The sequence below is a fragment of the Protobothrops mucrosquamatus genome, unplaced genomic scaffold (genome assembly GCF_001527695.2).
Source record: "Protobothrops mucrosquamatus isolate PMUCROS unplaced genomic scaffold, P.Mucros_1.0 scaffold3943, whole genome shotgun sequence".
Taxonomy (NCBI): domain Eukaryota; kingdom Metazoa; phylum Chordata; class Lepidosauria; order Squamata; family Viperidae; genus Protobothrops; species Protobothrops mucrosquamatus.
This window is the reverse complement of record NW_015389886.1, coordinates 1-19,971: the sequence shown is the minus strand read 5'-3', so window position 1 is coordinate 19,971 and position 19,971 is coordinate 1. Positions and strand designations below refer to the sequence as shown.

Sequence of the window (19,971 nt, the reverse complement as noted above, 5' to 3'; positions counted from 1 at the left end):
ACACAGAACTGGGCATGTACTATCACCTGTTGGTGCAAATCCCCATCTTCTTTTTCACGGTGGTGGTGATGCTCATTACCTACAGCAAAATACTTCAGGCCCTGAACATCCGAATAGGCACACGGTTTTCCACGGGGCCGAAGAAAAAAGTCAAAAAGAAGACCATTTCCTTGGCTACGCAACAGGAACCCACCGAAGCGTCGCAAGCCAGCGGAGGCAGAAATGTGGTCTTTGGGGTAAGGACTTCTGTTTCGGTTATCATTGCTCTACGGCGGGCGGTCAAGAGACACCGGGAACGCCGCGAAAGGCAGAAAAGAGTCTTCCGCATGTCGCTGTTAATCATATCAACTTTTGTTCTCTGTTGGACACCGATCACCGTTTTAAACACGATCATTTTATGTTCGGGCCCAAGTGACCTTTTGGTCAAGTTGAGGCTGTGTTTTCTAGTCATGGCCTATGGGACCACCATCTTCCACCCTCTCCTGTACGCCTTCACCCGACAGAAATTTCAAAAAGTTTTGAAAAGCAAAATGAAAAAACGCGTCGTCTCCATAGTGGAAGCGGACCCAATTCCCAACAGCGCTGTGATACACAACTCATGGATTGAGCCCAAGAGAAGCAAGGCCATCACTTTTGAAGACAACGAAGTGAGGCAGAAGTGTTTAGTACCTCAAGTTGTTACGGACTAGATTCCCGTATCCGCAGGATTATTTTAAGAGGGGGGGGGGAGTCAAGGATAAACCACGACTGCCAAATACATTTTTTTTTTTAAAAAAAGGGAGAGGAAACATTAAACCGGACTGTAATGGTTTGAAAAATGCATTTAAACAGATCAGAGCTGTGTATTTATTTCCTCATTATTCAAAAATGTGTGTTGCATGGCGGTTTGTTAAGCGTAAAACCATGGTTATATTTTGTCAATACTCTGTCCTCTAATATACATTTAAGTAAATATTTTCTAACAAGAAAAGCCTTAAAATAGTGGTCACTTTTCAAAAAAATGTCTATTTTGCTGTAAATATGTAAAGCTTTGTTTTAAAACTTTGGGCCAGAGAAATAGCGCGCACCGGTTAAGACTTATTAGCTGCCCTGTTTTGGCACAGTATTCGGGTTTCTGATAATGAATTGAAAACTTTTTCTCAACTATAGTTGTAAGCCTAAAATTATAAGCTATGTGCCCCAAGTAATTACCAGCAGCTTTGTGAGTTCAAGGTACGCTATTATTTGGAGCCGCAATATATGCCTTTACAAATAATTTTCATCAGAAGGGTATTATGGGTTTTTTTATATATCTATATAAAAGTCAGCCTGAGAGAAGTTTGATTTTAAATAAGTGAAAGACTGCTGTACAAATAAGAATTTTTTAAATTGTAATTATTTTTAATTCTTCCTAAATTTCTGTTTGGGTAACAGGAGTGAATTTATCTACTGCTTGCGTGTTTTAAAGGATTCTTCAAGTGCTTATATAGATCAATGTTTCGGTCCAGAAATGTGATTTTTATACACTGCTAAACTGCTTGTTCATATTCCTAAGCCAAACTGGAGTTGATAAGGCCAAAATGTTTTGCCAAATCAAAAACCTCAGTTCAAGACAAGAAGAAATGCCAAAGGTGTTTGGCTACTTTTCCATATTAATTCTATTTATTCATTTGTATCCTGCCTTTATTAGTTCTACAAATAACTCAAGGTGGTGAACATATCCAACACAGCTTCCTCCTCATATTTTCCCCACAACAAAACAACCCTGTGAGGTGGGTTGGGCCGAGAGTCACCTAGGTGGCTTTCATGGCTAAGGCAGGACTAGAACTCACAATCTCCTGATGATTGATCCAATGTCACCCAGCTGGCTTTCAGGGCTAAGGCAGGACTAGAATTCACAATCTCCTGGTAATTGACCCAATGTCAACTGACTCATATTTATGACGGTTGCAGTGTCCCGGGGTGTTGTGCTCCCCTTTTGCGGACCTTCTGACAAGCAAAATCAACGAGGAAGCCAAATTCACTTAACAACCGGGTTGCTAACTTAAGAACTACAGCGACTCACTTATCAAGCGTGGCGAGAAAGGTCGTAAAATGGGGCAAAATTCACTTAACAAATTTCTCACTCAGCAACATAGATTTTGGGCTCAATTGCAGATATGTTTGCTGAGTAACTGTATTACAAGTAGTCCACAATTTACAGCCATTCATTTAGTGACCATTTGAACTTACAACAGCCCTGGGAAAAGTGACTTAGGGCTGCTTTCCTAGCTTACGACCACTGCGACGTTCCCATGGTCCCGCGATTAAAATTCAGAAGCTTGGCAACCGGTTCATATTTATGACGGTCGCAGCGTCCCGAGAGGGTCACCTGACCCCCCCTTTTGCGCCCTTCTGCCAAGCAAAGTCAACGGGCAAGCCAGAGTTACTTAACAACCGTTGTTACTAACTTGGCAGCTGCAGTGATTCACTTAACTGTGGCAAAAAAGGTTGTAAAATGGGGCAAAAAAAAATCACTTAACAACTGTCTCGCTTAGCAACAGTAATGTTGGGCTAAATTGTGTGAGTAGAGGGCTACCTGTACTATCCTAAAATGTTTTCCTAGTTAATTCGCAAAGGATCGGGAAGATTCCTGTATTATAGGCAGAATGCAATGAAGTAGTAGCTTGAACTCTACACACACATGGATCTGGTCAGATAGTGTTTGTTGTTGTTGTTAGTTGTGAAGTCGTGTCTGACCCATCGCGACCCCATGGACAACGTTCCTCCAGGCCTTCCTGTCCTCTACCATATTGAAGCTCCCGCCTACTGCTTCAGGGACTCCATCCAGCCACCTCCTTCTCTGTCATCCCCTTCTTCTCTTGCCCTCCATCTTTCCCAGCATCAGGCTCTTCTCCAGTGAGTCCTTCCTTCTCATTAGGTGGCCAAAGGACTTGAGTTTCAGCTTCAGGATCTGGCCTTCTAAAGAGCAGTCAGGGTTGATCTCCTCTAGGACTGACCGGTTTGAACGCCTTGCAGTCCAGGGGACTCGCAGGAGTCAATAATAATAATAATAATAATAATAATAATAATAATAATAATAATAATAATAATAATAATAATAATAATAATAATAATAATAATAATAATAATAAAGTTGGAAGGGACCTTGGAGGTCATCGAGTCCAACCCCCTGCTCAGGCAGGAACCCTACACCATTTCAGACAGATGGCTGTCCAGTCTCTTCTTAAAAACTTCCAGGGTTGGAGCATTCACCGCTTCTGGAGGCAGGTTGTTCCACTGGTTAATTGTTCTCACTGTCAGGAAGTTTCTGCTTAGTTCCAGGTTGCTTCTCTCTTTGGTTAGTTTCCATCTGTTGCTTCTTGTTCTACTTTCAGGTGCTTTGGAGAATGGCTTGACTCCCTCTTCTTTGGGGCAGCCCCTGAGATACTGGAACACTGCTATCATGTCCCCCCTCGTCCTTCTCTTCGTTAAACTAGACATACCCAGTTCCAGCAACCGTTCCTTATATGTTTTAGCCTCCAGTCCCCTAGTCATCTTTGTTGCTCTTCTCTGTACTCTTTCTAGAGTCCCAGCATCTTTTTTACATAGTGGTGACCAAAACTGGATGCAGTATTCCAAGTGTGGCCTTACCAAGGCCTTGTAAAGTGGTATTAATACTTCACGTGATCTTGATTCTCTCCCTCTGTTAATGCAGCCCAGCACCGTGTTGGCTTTTTTGGCAGCTGCAGCACACGGCTGGCTCCTATTTAAGGGATCGTACACTAGGACTCCGAGGTCCCTCTCACAGTTGCTACTAACCATAGTTCAAAGGCCTCCATTCTTTGGCGCTCAGCCTTTCTTATGGTCCAACTTTCACAGCCATACATTGCCACTGGGAAAACCATAGCCCAATTTTCTTTCAAAAAAAAAAAAAAACATGAACTAGTTCAAAGATAGCAGTGATCATATTCCACAGATGCTCCATTAGAAAACATCGAAGGCTGTCAATTTCATTTCCGTGCTAATCTTTCCTACGGAAAAGTGCCAGGAACAAAATCGATGGCACACTCATGGATGGAGCTGATCAATATCCATGGCATATGGTTAAAAAAAAAAAAAAATCAAGATGGCAGCCGAGCTTTTTATACCATCTTGACTTTTTTTTAAAACTCTCTAGATGCCCCCATACCCCCTGTGATATCATGACTGAATTATTTCGTAAGAGGGTCAAAGAAAAATAAATAAAGATGTTTATGTTTGTCATAAGGAAGGAGAGACAGTGGTTCAAAGAAGAACCACTGGTTAATTTGATTTTAGAACAGAAATTTGTGTATATTTATCGTGGTTTTTATTATCGCCTGTTCACCGCCCTGAGTCCCGTAAGGGAGATAGGGCGGTATATAAATTCAATAAATAATAAATAATAATAATAATAATAATAATATTCCTTCATTAAATGTAGTAAATTATGAGATCTAAGGAAAAATTGCATACTGTCTGCTCTAGCAACTCTCTGATTGATTGATTGATTAATTAATTAATGAGCAAGAGTGCCTTTGCTTCCATTTTCAAAAGTTCACAAGTTCAAGAATAAATTCTATTCTGACGAAGACAAAATATCCATCTTAAAAGTTTGTTTTGAGGCAATCTAAAAGCTGAAACTAGACAACCCTAATTCCCTTTCAACAGAGCAGTGACGAAGCAGCTATTTATTATTTAGAATAAGTAAAGCCTTTTTAAAGACTTTTAGAGGAAAATTAAATTTTAAGTTAATTTTGTATAAAATCGCACCACCAAGGAGCGACGCTTTTCCCCCAAAGCCTATCAAACAGATTTGCGGGACAAGAAAAAGACGAGCAAGCAAGCAATGCACATTTAATATTACTTCCTTCGCCATTTCACTGCAAATTGGTTATCACCCCAGGATTAACTTGATTTGAGGCAATTACTTTGATTTGCTGAAAACGTAGAGTCCCTCGGCTTTCCCGCTACACCCGAGTTTTCAAGTTTGCAATTCAACACCATCCCCTGCGTCAGACACATTAACTTCTGATTCAAGGTTTTTTCAAACATCCTTTTGCAGGAGAAGAATCTGCCAAGCGACAAAAAGACACACTTGCAATTCTAATCAGTGCGGAGCTGCCAGTTTTCAGTGACACCACATCAATAATCCCCAGTTAAAATGAAGGCCAACCGGAGCTGAGAAACTGACAAAGATGAGTCTTTGTGCGGAGGAGAATTCCTTACCGTTGTTACATAAAGTACTTTATGTGATTTTTCCCTTTTTTAAAAAAAAAAAATCGTACGCGCGGGTAGTTCTCAACTTACAACCGTTCTTTTAATGACCGTTACAGTGGCACTGAACAAGTGACTTAGGCCCGTTTTCACACTTACCATCCCTGTGTTCACACAAGCAAAATCCAGACGCCCGGCAACTGGTTCATATTTATGACGGTCGCAGTGTCCTGGGGGGGGGTCACGTGATCCCCTTTTGCGACCTTCTGACAAGCAAAGTCAACGAGGGGATGCCGGATTCACTTAACAACCGGGTTACTAATTTAACAACGGCGGCGATTCACTTCGTAACCGTGGCAGGAAAGGTCGTAAAACGGGAGCCAAGCCCACTTAACCGATGCCTCGCTTAGCGATAGAAATTTTGGGCCCACTTGTGGCCGTAAAATGAGGACGACCTGTACAGCATGCCAACAAAGTCCACAATATCTAAAACTGATCTGGCAAGTTTCTTTTCTCCCACGACAACGGTCATAAGCCACTTTTTTTCCCAACTGTCCTTGTAACTTCGAATGATCCTTAAATAAATGGTTGTTAAGCCGAGGACTAGACGTACTCTAAAGAGATTCACCTGCTCAATGAAAGGACAACTTCAGCTAACCTCCAGAGACTCATTTGGTCCAACTTTTCGAAGAAAAAGAAACCCACTTTAGAATCAGAATCAGAATCAAGCTGGAAGGGACCTTGGAGGTCTTCTAGTCCAGCCCCCTGCTCAAGCAGAAGTCCCTATATCATATAGGAGTCCCTATATAACCAGTGGAACAACCTGCCTCCAGAAGCGGTGAATGCTCCAACACTGGACAGTGTTTAAGAAGAGACTGGACAGCCATTTGTCCGAAATGGTATAGGGTTTCCTGCCTGAGCAGGGGGTTGGACTAGATGACCTCCAAGGTCCCTTCCAACTTTACTACTACTACTACTATTATTATTATTATTATTATTATTATTACTACTATTATTTCAGACAAGTGGCTGTCCAGTCTTTTCTTGAAAACCTCCAGCGATGAAGCAGCCACAACCTCTGAAGGCAAAGCCATTCCACTGGTTAATTGTCCTCACTCTTAGGAAGTTTCTCCTTAATTCCAGGTTGCTTCTCTCCTTGATTAGTTTCCATCGTTTTTCATCTTGTTTTCTGGTACTTTGGGAAATTGTTGACACAGACCCCCCTCTTCTTTGTGGCAGCCCCTCAAATATTGGAAGACGGCTATCATGTCCTTCATTTCTGTAGACCAGCCAGACCCAATTCCGGCAACCGTTCTTCATATGTTTTGATCTCCGGGCCTTCAATCGTCTTAGTTGCTCTTCTCTGCACTTTTTCCCAAAGTCTCAACCTCTTTTTTGTGATGTGGTGACCTCAACTGGATGCTGTATTCCAGGTGTGGCCCTACAAAGGCTTTATAAGGTGGTGCCCGTGCTTCACCTTATTTTGAGTCTATGCCTCCGTTTAGACCAGGGCTTTTCAACCAGTGGTATGGGTACCACCTGTGGTACATTGGCACCTGGCAGGTGGTACGCGACCATCCTAGAAAAGTGGTAGCAGGGGAGGGGAATGAGCTGAACTGGTGGCAGCAGCACACAAGCCTGAGCGAGAGACGGCTGGACCTGCAGGGCTGTCAGGGCTCAGCGGAAGCGCCAGGATCAGCGCCAGGCTCCAGCTGGCGCTCGGCGCTGATCCTGGCGCTTCTGCTGAGCCCAGAAGAAGCGCCGATCAGCTGGAATGTTGCAGCCTCTCCAGGGTCTTGTGATTTACATTCAGATGCTTAGCAACCGATTCATATTTATGACGGCCAAGGTGTCCCAGGGTCATGTGAAGTGACCAAAACCTGCTGCAACCACCCAGCAGACGGGGGAAATAAAGACCAAACCCCCCCATCTCACCCCCACTGCCAATCCTCAACAAAAATGCTCACAACAATGAAAACCTCGGACAGGAGGAAGAGCGCTGCCGGGGGGGCAGGCAGATGTCTTGCTCGGCTGTGGCTCGGGGCGCACTTTTTTCAGTGCCATTGTTAACTTCGAACAGTCACTAAGCGAACTGTTGTAAGTCGAGGACTACTGTACTTTATCACTTTTTTCCTTTTTGGGGGGAGGGTATCAGGTTTTTGACACCTTGCTAGGCGACTGGAGGTACTCGGATGTTGCCGTCTCCTAAAAGTGGTACAATGGGTGAAAAGGTTGAAAAGCCCTGGTTTAGACAACCTCGAATCAGTCATGGTTTATGTCTGAGGGGAAAACCCTCGCAATTAGCAAACCCGTGATCTTAAAAAACGAGCCCGCTGGACTCACCGAGTTCATTGAGACTCTGAGCAGCTTTGGTGATCTCTCGGCTTCCACCCTGGAGCTGGCCTTGAAGTCTTTTGCTGAGGTACAAGATCCGTATTATTCTCCTCAGCAAGTCGCAGGCAGCCTTGAGAAGGAAGGAAACATCGATTAAGCCTGTGTTCGGTGATTATTCCCGTTTCCGTTTTCATTTCTGTCTCCTTTCCTTTTGCTTTTCCCTTCCTTTTCTTTCACTATTCCTTTCTTTTTTTCCCTTTCCTATCCTTTCTCTTCCCTTCCCTTCCTCATTCACCAGGAGACCAACAGCATAGCAGTCTTCGCTAATCAGTTTCCGATGTCATCTCAACCAGGATTAGTTCATCCAAACTGGTCAGGATCAGAAATCTCAGCCTGATCTTATGTTGTGCGCGTCTCACACACACAATTTCAAGATGAAACTGTAGAGATTAGACAACACACACTCCAAATATCAAACCAAAGTGGATGCCTCCAATTTATTCCTTGCAGCAATACTTTAAAAACCCGGAGCTTGTTCATCAATTACTAGCGTAGCGTGACTTTCAAATACACGTCAGGGAGAAGTGGGACCCAACTAGCTTTCTGCTATTAAATCTTCAGCTAAATGAACTTGCTTAATGACTTTAATTATGTGTATAGAGGCACCAGTATAAATCATTCACAGTATAATTGCAGTTCTAAACCCATTCAGTGTACAAGACCTGTGGACTACACAACGAGAGGATTTGGATTATGTTCCTCGATGCCATAATGGCTCTATTTAGTTCCAAACCAGTACATTTTAATTGTTACACCACTGAATAAATATGCAATTATTAGCAGAGGGATTTCCTTCTATGGTAATTAACATCATAATTTTAATCCGTTATTTAAGGCAAACCATTTTCTCCTTTGTATGTCATTTAAATTTTGAGTAACTAAGCTGGCCGAGGATGTGTAAAACATACCGGTCACATAAAGGATGGGAAAACATCAGGAATATGGAAAGTGAACTATGCAAGAATTACATTCTATTGTGTTTTCCAAGATGGGTGCATTTGAATTCTACAAATTAGGTGAATGAAGTGGGTTGATCTTTCCTACATGTTTTTATAGCTGATACATTCGCCTTCTCAAAGATGCAAGGGCTTGAAATGCAGGCACTTAAAAGATCCCAGCTATAAAATTATTCTAAAAGCAGAATTTCGTTAGCTGCTTTTAGTCACATATAAGGAACGGTTGCTGGAATTGGGTATGTCTAGTTTAATGAAGAGAAGGACGAGGGGGGACATGATAGCAGTGTTTCAATATCTCAGGGGCTGCCCCAAAGAAGAGGGAGTCAAGCTATTCTCCAAAGCGCCTGAAGGCAGGACAAGAAGCAACGGATGGAAACTAACCAAGGAGAGAAGCAACCTAGAACTAAGGAGAAACTTCCTGACAGTGAGGACAATTAACCAGTGGAACGACCTGCCTCCAGAAGCGGTGAATGCTCCAACCCTGGAAGTTTTTAAGAAGAGACTGGACAGCCATTTGTCTGAAATGGTATAGGGTTTCCTGCCTGAGCAGGGGATTGGACTAGATCGGGGTAGGCAACCTTGGCTCTTTTATGATTTGTGGACTTCAACTCCCAGAATTCCTGAGCCAGCATGAGGGAACTATGGGCCCTTCATGACTCGTGGACTTCAACTCCCAGAATTCCTGAGCCAGCACGGCTCAGCTTGGAAACCTCTCCCTTTCCCCTCAGCGTGGTTGGCTCAGGAATTCTGGGAGATGAAGTCCACGAGTCATAAAAGAGCCAAGGCTGCCTACCTCTGGCCTAGGCCTAGGCCAGAGGTAGGCAAACTTGGCTCTTTTATGACTCGTGGACTTCAACTCCCAGAATTCCTGAGACAGCCATGCTGAGGGGAAAGGGAGAGGTTTCCAAGCTGAGCCATGCTGGCTCAGGAATTCTGGGAGATGAAGTCCACGACTCATAAAAGAGCCAAGATTGTCTACCCCTGGACTAGTAGATGATCTCCAAGATCCCTTCCACCTCTATTATTATTATTATTATTATTATTATTATTATTATTATTATTATTATTATTATTATTATTATTATTATTATTATTATTATTATTATTATTATTATTATTATCATCATTATCATTATTATTATCATTATCATTATTACTTTTGATTCTATACAGGCTGCTGGTTCATATGAGGGTTTTGGCCCTTCAAAGGCCAAAGAGAATCAGCGGTCTTGGTATCACAAACCTGGCATTTCAACAGCCAAACAAACAATCTGGCAAGGAAAACAACACGAAGAAAAGAGAGGCCTATTTTTATTTTTTAAACTTAACATTTACCTAAAATACTCCCTCTGGTTTCATCCAGGTTTTCTGTCTTTTTTAACATGCTTCACCGATCTTTCAGTTAATGTAGCCTCTCGGGAGCACGTTAGAAAGGGAAGTACGGGTGGTCCCTGGCTTATGACCCCAACTGAGCGCACAATTTCTGTCATTAAATAAGACATTTGTTAAGTAAATTTTGCCCCACTTTAAGACCTTTCTTGTTAAGTGAACCGCTGCCGTTGCGACTGGCTTCCCCGTTGACTTTGCTTGTCTGAAGGACGCAAAAGGGGATCACGTGACCGCGGGATGCGGCCAACCGTCATAAATACGAGTCAGATGCCAAGCATCTAGATCTTAACCATATGAAACATAATGGTCATTAAGTGAGAAAAATGGTCCTAAGTCACATTTGTCAGTGCCGTTTTCGACTTTGAACGGTCATTAAACGAACTGTTTAGTGTCGACGTATATGTCAATGGCAACTTGGGAAAGGAAACACCATAATTTTACTTTAACTCATTGTTGATGCAGCCTAGAATGGGATCAATGAAAAATGTTCTTCGTCGTTAAACAGGGAGTCTGCTCCAGGTTTGGTGGGGAATACATATTACAGCTTTCAGAGGATCGTACAAGCAAATAGACGTCAAGGAGTCGATCAAGCAGAATAAAATGTTAGGACAGAGCTATTGTTAAAAGCTCTCTCAATGCTTGATGCAGTTGGACGGATACGGGCAAAATACAATTGTGTTGAGCTTGCTGTACAAGCCTGAAATGTCAAGGTTTGTCAGTTTTGCTCAGTTTAACCACCATGATCACCTTAAGGCCATCTTGGGGAAAATATCAAGGGGGCCTAGAGTTTTTAAAAGCGCCAAAGGAAAAGACAGCGGAACTTAGAGGGTGCAGAAAGAAATAATGGGCCTTTTTATAAAGCCCAGTTCCTACTCCTTACTACAGGTAATGCTCAACTTACAACAGTTGTTTCATGGCCGTTCGAAATTACAACGGCACTGGCAAAGGGGACTTAGGACCGTTTTTCACGCTTACGACCACTGCAGCGTCCCCGTGGACACGGGATCAAAATCCAGACACTTGGCCACTGACTCGTATTTATGAGGGCAGCCGTGATCCCCCTTTGGCGACCTTCTGACAAGCAAAGTCAATGGGGAAGCCAGATTCACTTAACAACCGTGTTACTAACTTACCTGCAGTGATCTGCCTAACAATTGTGGCAAGAAAGGTCACAAAATGGAGCAAAAGTGACTTAACAAACGTCTCCCTTAGCAATAGAAATTTGTGGCTTTATTGTGGTCCTAAGCCGATGGAATAGAATACGGAACAGAACAGAACAGAATAATGGAATGGAACGGAACAGAACAGAACGAGAGGAGAGGAGAGGAGAGAAAGGAGAAGAGAAGAGAGGAGAATACGAAATGGAATGGAATATAGAATAGAATAGGAGAATAGAATAGAATAGAATAGAATAGAATAGAATAGAATAGAATAGAATAGAATAGAATAGAGAATAGAGAATAGAATAGAGGATGGGATGGGATGGGATGGGATGGGATAGGATAGGATAGAGAATATAGAAAATAGAATAGAATATAGAATATAGAATATAGAATATAGAATATAGAATATAGAATATAGAATAGAATAGAATAGAATAGAATAGAATAATGGAACGGACCGGAACAGAGTAGAATAGAACAGAATACGGAATGAAATATAGAATGTAGAATAGAATAGAATAGGATAGGATAGAATAGAATAAGATAGAATACGGAATGGAATGTAGAATACAGAATATAGAACAGAACAGAATAGAAAAGTTAGAAGGGACCTTGGAGGTCTTCTAGTCCAACCCCCTCCTCAGGCAGGAAACCCTATACCATTTCAGACAAATGGTTGTCCAATCTCTTCTTAAAAACTTACCTGTACATAAAGAAATAATGCTTCTTTTTATAAGGCTTACTTCCCACTCCTTACTACAGTCTACTGCTAGGGCTGGAAAAAGTGACAATTATGTCCATGAATCACGATATAATAGCATGAAGCTGGAGAAAACATTAATTCTGAGATACCGGGGATTTTTTGACCAACCCCCCCCCAAAAAACCTGTCAATAATGAACGATGATTGACACCCAGCAATTTTTTAATATTATGTCAGGCTTAAAAGAGGTTCTCGGTGGATGTCCACAATGCTAAATACTATTTTCCATTTGGTTTCCGTGAATCCCAGAATATGGCATTTTATTTGCAATTCTTGGGAAGTGAGGAATAAAAAGCAAATTCTAAACTGAAGCTGCAAATAGGCAGATTTAAAATGAGGCAAGCCTTGCCAGAAGGACTTTGAAAAGCAGTGAAGGGAATAACTACATGTGGAAAGGCTCTGAACAAAATATGTAAATGCACTTTACAAATTTGGCCACATAAAATTCCTTTCTGCTTGCATTTAGGTTCCCCCCCATGGGAGGAATTTTTTTTTTTAAATGTTCACCATTCTTATGCAATGATTTTAATTATTTATTCTGGGAGTGTTTCCCTTTTCAACAAGTAACTATAGCAACCCTGTAGAGCCAACCAAGAAACCATCCGGTTATCTCTGTCCATCATTAATTCACTCTGATCTGGAAGTTGCAAACACTGTTCTAAAAAATCCTTCACATCTGTTCCTCTCAGTGATTGCTCTTCAGCTCTTCAAAATACTATTTTGCAGCCAAAAGGGAAGGAGGAGGAGGAGGAGGAGGAGGAGAAAAAGAGGAAGAAGGAGGAGGAGGAGAAGAAGAAGAAAAAGAAAAAGAAGAAGAAAAAGAAGAAGAAGAAGAAGAAGAAGAAGAAGAAGAAGAAGAAGAGGAGGAGGAGGAGGAGGAGGAGGAGGAGGAGGAGGAGGAGGAGAAGAAGGAGAAGAAGAAGAAGAAGAAGAAGAAGAAGAAGAAGAAGAAGAAGAAGAAGAAGAAGAAGAAGAAGAAGAAGAAGAAGAAGAAGAGGAGGAGGAGAAAGAGGAGGAGGAAGAGGAGGAGGAGAAGAAGAAGAGGAAGAAGAAGAAGAAGAAGATGGAGGAGGAGGAGGAGGAGGAAGAAGAAGAAGAGGAAGAAGGAGGAGGAGGAGGAGAAGGAGGAGGAAGAGGAGAAGAAGAACAACAAGAAGAACAACAAGAAGAACAACAACAACAAGAAGAGCAAGAAGAAGAAGAACAAGAAGAAGAAGAAGAACAAGGATAAGAAGAACAAGAAGAACAAGAACAAGGAGCATTGCTGGAGAACGAGAAGAGAGAATAACTTACCTGAAGCCTGGCTAACTGCGCTGTGCGGGATACGATTTTGTTGTAGGGATCAATAATTTTGGCTTTGATCCTAACGGAAAAAGGAGCGGTGTTTTAGAAACCAGAGCGATGCAGAAGAATGTAAAAACTTCCAAACAACATGACATACCTCTCAACAGTGCTCTGCAGGGCGCTGATTCTGGTCTGCATCATTTCAAGGACACCTGCGCAAAAGACAGAGGAGCAGATCAAAATAACTGCTTCACGTGAGAGAAAAGCTGCTCTTTCCAGTTGAGGAAAAAGAACTTAAAATAAGTTAGGAAATTGCAGAATTCATAACGTAGGTAGCCCCTGGACTTAGCAACGGTTCATTTAGGGACCAAAGTTACAACGGCGCTGAAAAAAAAGTGACTTACGACTGTTTTTCAGACTTACGACCGTTGCAGCATCCCCCCGAAGTCACGTGATCAAAAATTCAGAGGCTTGGCAACTGACTCGTACTTACGACGGTTGCGGCGTCCCGGGGGCGTCACGTGATCCCCATTTGCGACCTTCTGACAAGCAAAGTCAACGGGGGAAGCCAGATTCACTTAACAACCGGGTTACTAACTTCACAACTGCAGGGATTCACAACCACTGTGACAAGACAGGTCTTAAAACGGGGTAAAACTCACTTAACGGCCTCGCTTAGCCATAGTGCTTAATTGCGGCCGTAAGTCAAGGACGATCTGTGCTACCTTAAAATATTTTCATAGTCAATGACTAGCCTAATGATGTCCGGTGCACAAAGGGTGTTATTTTTCTCACACCTATACAAAAACCCACACACATTTGCTCAAGTCTCATTCTAATCAACAGGGCTTCACGGAATATTTAGCAGGACAAAGCAACAACGAGAAGCTCAGACATTTTCCTGGGCTTAATGTCAACCTTAAAAGATTTGTGGACTCAGGTATTAATCACACAGCGAACACTGCATTTCTACTTAAGGCCATTATTTATAGCCGGCTTCTAGGGATAAGAATCTTCTAAAGCAGCTTACGAGCAATATAAAATCTGCAAAAGAAAAAATAAAATCCACAGTACAGCATTATGCCGAAGCGAACAAAAGACACTGAGGATCTTTTCCAGAGGGATGGGGGAGGCAGGAAAAAAGGGGGAGAAATCAAGCTGAAAGGCCCCCGTCGTTCACTGGATCCCGTGTCTTGAATTGTCTTCAAGGACAATTGAGGGTAATGGTAGGATATTTGAGGTGCTGTCATAGAGAAGAGTGGGGGGCAAGCTATTTTCCAAAGCACCTGAAGGCAGGACAAGAAGCAACGGATGGAAACTAATCAAGGAGAGAAGCAACCTGGAACGAAGGAGAAACTTCCTGACAGTGAGAACAATTAACCAGTGGAACAACCTGCCTCCAGAAGCGGTGAATGCTCCAACACTGGAAGTTTTTAAAAAGAGACTGGACAGCCATTTGTCTGAAATGGTAAAGGGCAGGGATGGGCAACCTTGGCTCTTTTATGGCTCGTGGACTTCAATTCCCAGAATTCCTGAGCCGACATGGCTCAGCTTGGAAACCTCTCCCTTTCCCCTCAGCGTGGCTGGCTCAGGAATTCTGGGAGTTGAAGTCCACGAGTCATAAAAGAGCCAAGGTTACCTATCTCTGGCCTAGGCCTAGGCCGCTTTATGACTCGTGGACTTCAACTCCCAGAATTCCTCAGCCAGCATGGCTCAGCTTGGAAATCTCTCCCTTTCCCTTCAGCGTGGCTGGCTCAGGAATTCTGGGAGTTGAAGTCCACGAGCCATAAAAGAGCCAAGGTTGCCTACCTCTGGCCTAGGCCTAGGCCGCTTTATGACTCGTGGTTGCCTACCCCTGTGCTAAGTCCTCCTGTTCTAAGCGGTGAGCCTCCTAGACCAGGGGTAGGCAACCTCAGCTCTTTTATGGCTCGTGGACTTCAACTCCCAGAATTCCTGAGCCAGCCTGGCTCAGCTTGGAAACCTCTCCCTTTCCCCTCAGCGTGGCTGGCTCAGGAATTCTGGGAGTTGAAGTCCACGAGTCATAAAAGAGCCAAGGTTACCTATCTCTGGCCTAGGCCTAGGCCGCTTTATGACTCGTGGACTTCAACTCCCAGAATTCCTCAGCCAGCATGGCTCAGCTTGGAAATCTCTCCCTTTCCCCTCAGCATGGCTGGCTCAGGAATTCTGGGAGTTGAAGTCCACGAGCCATAAAAGAGCCAAGGTTGCCTACCCCTGGTATAGGGTTTCCTGCCTGAGCAGGGAGTTGGACTAGATGACCTCTTAGGTCCCTTCCAACTTTATGATGACGACGACGACGACGANAATAATAATAATAATAATAATAATAATAATAATAATAATATTGGAAGGGACCTTGGTGGTCATCTGGTCCAACCCCCTGCTCAAGAACGAAACCCTATACCGTTTCAGACAAATGGCTGTCCAGTCTCTTCTTTAAAACCTCCAGTGTTGGAGCATTCACCGCTTCTGGAGGCAGGTTGTTCCACTGGTTAATTGTTCTAGCTGTCAGAAAGTTTCTCCTTAATTCTAGGTTGCTTCTCTCCTTGATTAGTTTCCATCCGTTGCTTCTTGTCCTGCCTTCAGGTGCTTTGGAGAATAGCTTGACTCACTCTTCTTTGGGGCAGCCCCTGAGATATTGGAACGCTATCCTGTCCCCCCTCGTCCTTCTCTTCATTAAACTAGACACGCCCAATTCCAGCAACCGTTCCTGGTATGTTTTAGCCTCTAGTCTTTAGATTAAGCCAAAAAAAATGGTCCTCTGCTATTAAATGACCTGCTAAGTTTAGAGTTAATATAAAAACACCATTAAATGACCTGCTAAGTTAATATAAAAAGCATCAGAAGGCAGAACAAGAAACAATGGATGGAAAGTCATCAAGGAGAGAAGCAACCTGGAATTAAGGAGAAACTTCCTAACAGTGAGGACAATTAACCAGTGGAACAGCTTGCCACCAGAAGTTTGGGGGCTCCAACATTGGAGGTTTTTAAGAAGAGATTGGACAACCCTTTGTCTGAAATAGTATTTGGACTAGATTTGTTCCAATCTCTCAGGGGCTGCCCCAAAGAAGAGGGGGTCAAGCTATTCTCCAAAGCGCCTGAAGGCAGGACAAGAAGCAACGGATGGAAACTAAGCAAGGAGAGAAGCAACCTAGAACTAAGGAGAAACTTCCTGACAGTTAGAACAATTAACCAGTGGAACAACTTGCCTCCAGAAGCGGTGGGTGCTCCAACACTGGAGGTTTTTAAGAAGAAATAGGATGACCTTTTGTCATCAACTGCAGTGGTTCACTTAACAACTGTGTCAAGAAAGGTCGTAAAATGGGGCAAAACTCACTTAACAAATGTCTCACTTAACAAAACAGAATTTTTAGGGCTTAATTGTGGCCGTAAGTCAAGGACTACCTGTACAGGTGAGCCAGGTATCACCTATTCTGTATTCTGTGCATTTGATTTTTCCTGCCTAAGTGCAGGGCCTTAACTCGTCTCGCCACTGAACTGCATCTGGCTGGATAGGGCCCAATGCTGAAACCTGTCAAGATCCTTCTTTTTTTACTTAAAAGTAATTCTGAAATGACTTAAAAGAAAGCGATTCTGAAGGGAAGCCCTGTTAATTATATAAGAGCAGGTTTGCAAAAAGCTCGTAACCGTGCAGAAATATCTTTCCAAATGGGGGGAAAAAAATAAATTCAAGCAAAACAGGAAAACACTAACATTTTTTTATACGGCATTCGGTTATCAAAAGACCCTTTTGGTTCATTTTCTCCCAACGAGGCTACAATCATTTTCACGTATTTTTTTTTTTCAGATGTACCTTCCAGGCTACAGATGCTACCGCAAGTATAAAGTCATTTTTCTGTAGGAGTCCAATTCTATATATGGACCCGAGAAGGCTCAGCATACGGACATGAAGCAATAAGAACGTGTCAGCCCACACATTTGTCAATGCTTAGTCACTTACACATAACGGAGACAGGATTCAGACTCAATATCATGCATTATTGAACAGAATGGAAAGTGTATGTAGTGGGGTTGGCCACCTAATATCTCTCCCAGGGCTGTTCAAAGTTTTCAGTCTGAAAACTGGCGCATTTCGGAGGCTGAAACAGCTGGAGCCTGGAATGTGGAGTGTGGAGTATGGAGAAAGGAAAGGAATGAATAGAATGGAGTAGAATGGAATAGAATAGAAGGGATGGGATGGGATGGGAAGGAAAGGGAAGGATTGGAAAGAACAGAATGGAATGGAATGGAGTAGAAGGGAAGGAACGGAATGGAAGAGAATGGAACGGAATGAAGAATAGAATAGAATGGAATGCAATAGAATGGATGGAAAGGAATGGAATGGAGTAGAATGGAGTGGAAAGGAGTGGAATGGAATGGAAAGAATAGAATGGAATAGAACAGAACAGAATATGGAATAGAATAGAATATGGAATAGAATAGAATAGAATAGAATAGAATAGAATGGAATGGAATAGGAATAGAATATGGAATAGAATAGAATAGAATAGAATGGAATGGAATAGGAATAGAATATGGAATAGAATAGAATAGAATAGAATAGAATAGAATAGGAATAGAATAGGAATAGAATATGGAATAGAATAGAATAGAATAGAATAGAATAGAATAGAATAGAATAGAATAGAATAGAATAGAATAGAATGGGGAATATGGAATAGAATAGAATAGAATGGAATAGAGTAGAATAGAATATGGACTAGAATATGGACTAGAATAGAATACAATAGAATATGGAATAGAATATGGAATGGAATGGAATAGAATAGAGTAGAATAGAATATGGACTAGAATAGAATATGGAACGGAATGGAATGGAATAGAATGGAATGAAATGGAATAGAATAGAATAGAGTAGAATAGAATAGAATATGGACTAGAATAGAATAGAATATGGAATAGAATATGGAATGGAATAGAATAGAATAGAATATGGAATAGAATATGGAATGGAATAGAGTAGAATAGAATATGGAATGGAATGGAATAGAGAATGGAATGGAATGGAATAGAATAATCTTTATTATCACTTTGTAACTCACAACAAAATTAAGTGCTGCCCACAGTGCACACTACACACAAGTAAAAACCAAAATAAGAACATACATTATATACACACATCCTTCACATCCTATTCACCACTGCACTGTCCCTAATATTGCAATGTACTATAATTCATGTACTATAAGTGCTTTCTTATTTTTTTAAAAAGTGCCATTATTCAAATCTGTATTATAGATTGCTTGTTCATATTATTGTTTCTCTGTTCTTTTCTATACAGAACATTTCCACACAGCCAGAAAAGTTAGGTGTGGAAAATCAGTTAAGAACTGCTCCATCTGCTGGCAACATAAATAAGTATGAAAGGGGCCAAAAACAGAACAGAGTTGTAGTCCTCGACTTACGACTATTTGTTTAGTGACCGTTCAAGGTTAGATAAGTCACTAAAAAAAGGGACGGATGACCATTTTCCACACTTACGGCCGCTTTCTGAACATTAAGCTGCCTGTGTTGCATTAATGCATTAATAGAAACCAAAACACAAACACATAATCTAGATATTTAAGATATAATTTATGAGGACTGATTGGGGATGCATATTGCTTTTTCTCTACTGAGACTTTTGTAATTTTTTTATTTACCAAGTCCCTAAATGACGCACCAAAAAAAAATACCACTTTGGAGACGGATTTAGCAAAGTGTTTCTCAATCTTGTGAACTTTTAAGCTGTGTGGACCTCAACTTCCACAATTCTGCTGGCTGGGGAATTCTGGGAGTTGAAGTCCACACAGCTTAAAGTTCGGAAGGTTGAGAAACAATGGTTTCAAACTGGCATGTCAAACTCGCGACGTCACGTGGCTTTTTCTCCCCATTGCCGGCAATGGGGTGGGTGCGGTTTCGGCGTGACGGCAGTTTGACATGCCTGGTTTAAAACATAATACTGATGCACACTGATGCATAAGCTTCCAATAAACGAAACTTGCTTACCTTCCAAAGACTCTATGCCAGTTGCTTGTGCCAGCAAGTCCTCATGCCTCGCAACTACCTGTAAAGTGAAAAGTATCAATCAGAAGCTTTAAAAAGTAATTTAGATTTTAAAAGTATTTAAAAAGACCCTATTGGCCTCTCAAACCATGGATTTCCCAACAAGCTTGAGGATCCCATGGAAATAGGGAGCCTACAAAGTGGTGGTGTTATGTATAGGATATTGGTCCATTCTCCTTCATTTATATTCATGTTGGGTTATTTTTAAGTGTCATTTTAGACCTATTTTTAAGTGTTGTATTGTAAACTCCCAAGACTCATGTTTGCAATATATGTAAACTATGTAAACTACATAAATAGGCAGAAAGGTAGATGATAGGTAGATGATAGGTAGGTAGGTAGATACAGAGAGAGAGAGACAGACAGACAGAGACAGATAATGGATGGATGGACAGATGGATAGACAGACAGATAATGGATAGATGAATGGACAGACGGACGGACGGACAGAAAAATAATAGATAGATACTGAGTTTCACTGTGGAGAAAAGCAAAGTCTTACATTTAGGCAGGAAAAACCAAAGGCACGAATACAGATTGGGCGAGACCTGGCTTAAAAACAGTAACTGTGAGAGGACCTTGGAGTCCTAGTGGACGATCACTTGACTATGAGCCAGCTGTGTGCAGCAGCAACCAAAAAAGCTAATACAATCCTGGGTTGTATAAACAGAAGGATAGAATCAAGAACACGCAAAGTACTAGTACCACTTTATAAAACCCTAGTAAGACCACGCCTGGAATAC

The 19,971-nt window shown here is 41.9% G+C and overlaps 2 protein-coding genes across 2 annotated transcripts in view; one reads left to right on the top strand and one right to left on the bottom strand.

Moving 5' to 3' along the window:
* The window catches only part of LOC107298404 (G-protein coupled receptor 22-like), a 1,546-nt gene extending 857 nt beyond the window's left edge, over positions 1-689 (top strand). The window contains exon 2 of the mRNA XM_015827780.1: positions 7-689. Coding sequence (XP_015683266.1) covers positions 7-689 — 683 coding nt within the window. The remainder of the gene's footprint in view (positions 1-6) is intronic.
* The window catches only part of LOC107298405 (conserved oligomeric Golgi complex subunit 5-like), a gene marked incomplete at both ends in the record, with an annotated part of 119,479 nt that extends 100,250 nt beyond the window's left edge, over positions 1-19,229 (bottom strand). Inside the window, 4 exons of the mRNA XM_015827781.1 lie at positions 7,540-7,660; positions 13,154-13,223; positions 13,302-13,356; positions 19,172-19,229. Of these exons, the coding sequence (XP_015683267.1) occupies positions 7,540-7,660; positions 13,154-13,223; positions 13,302-13,356; positions 19,172-19,229 (304 nt within the window). The remainder of the gene's footprint in view (positions 1-7,539; positions 7,661-13,153; positions 13,224-13,301; positions 13,357-19,171) is intronic.
* Between the last annotated feature and the right edge of the window lie 742 nt (positions 19,230-19,971).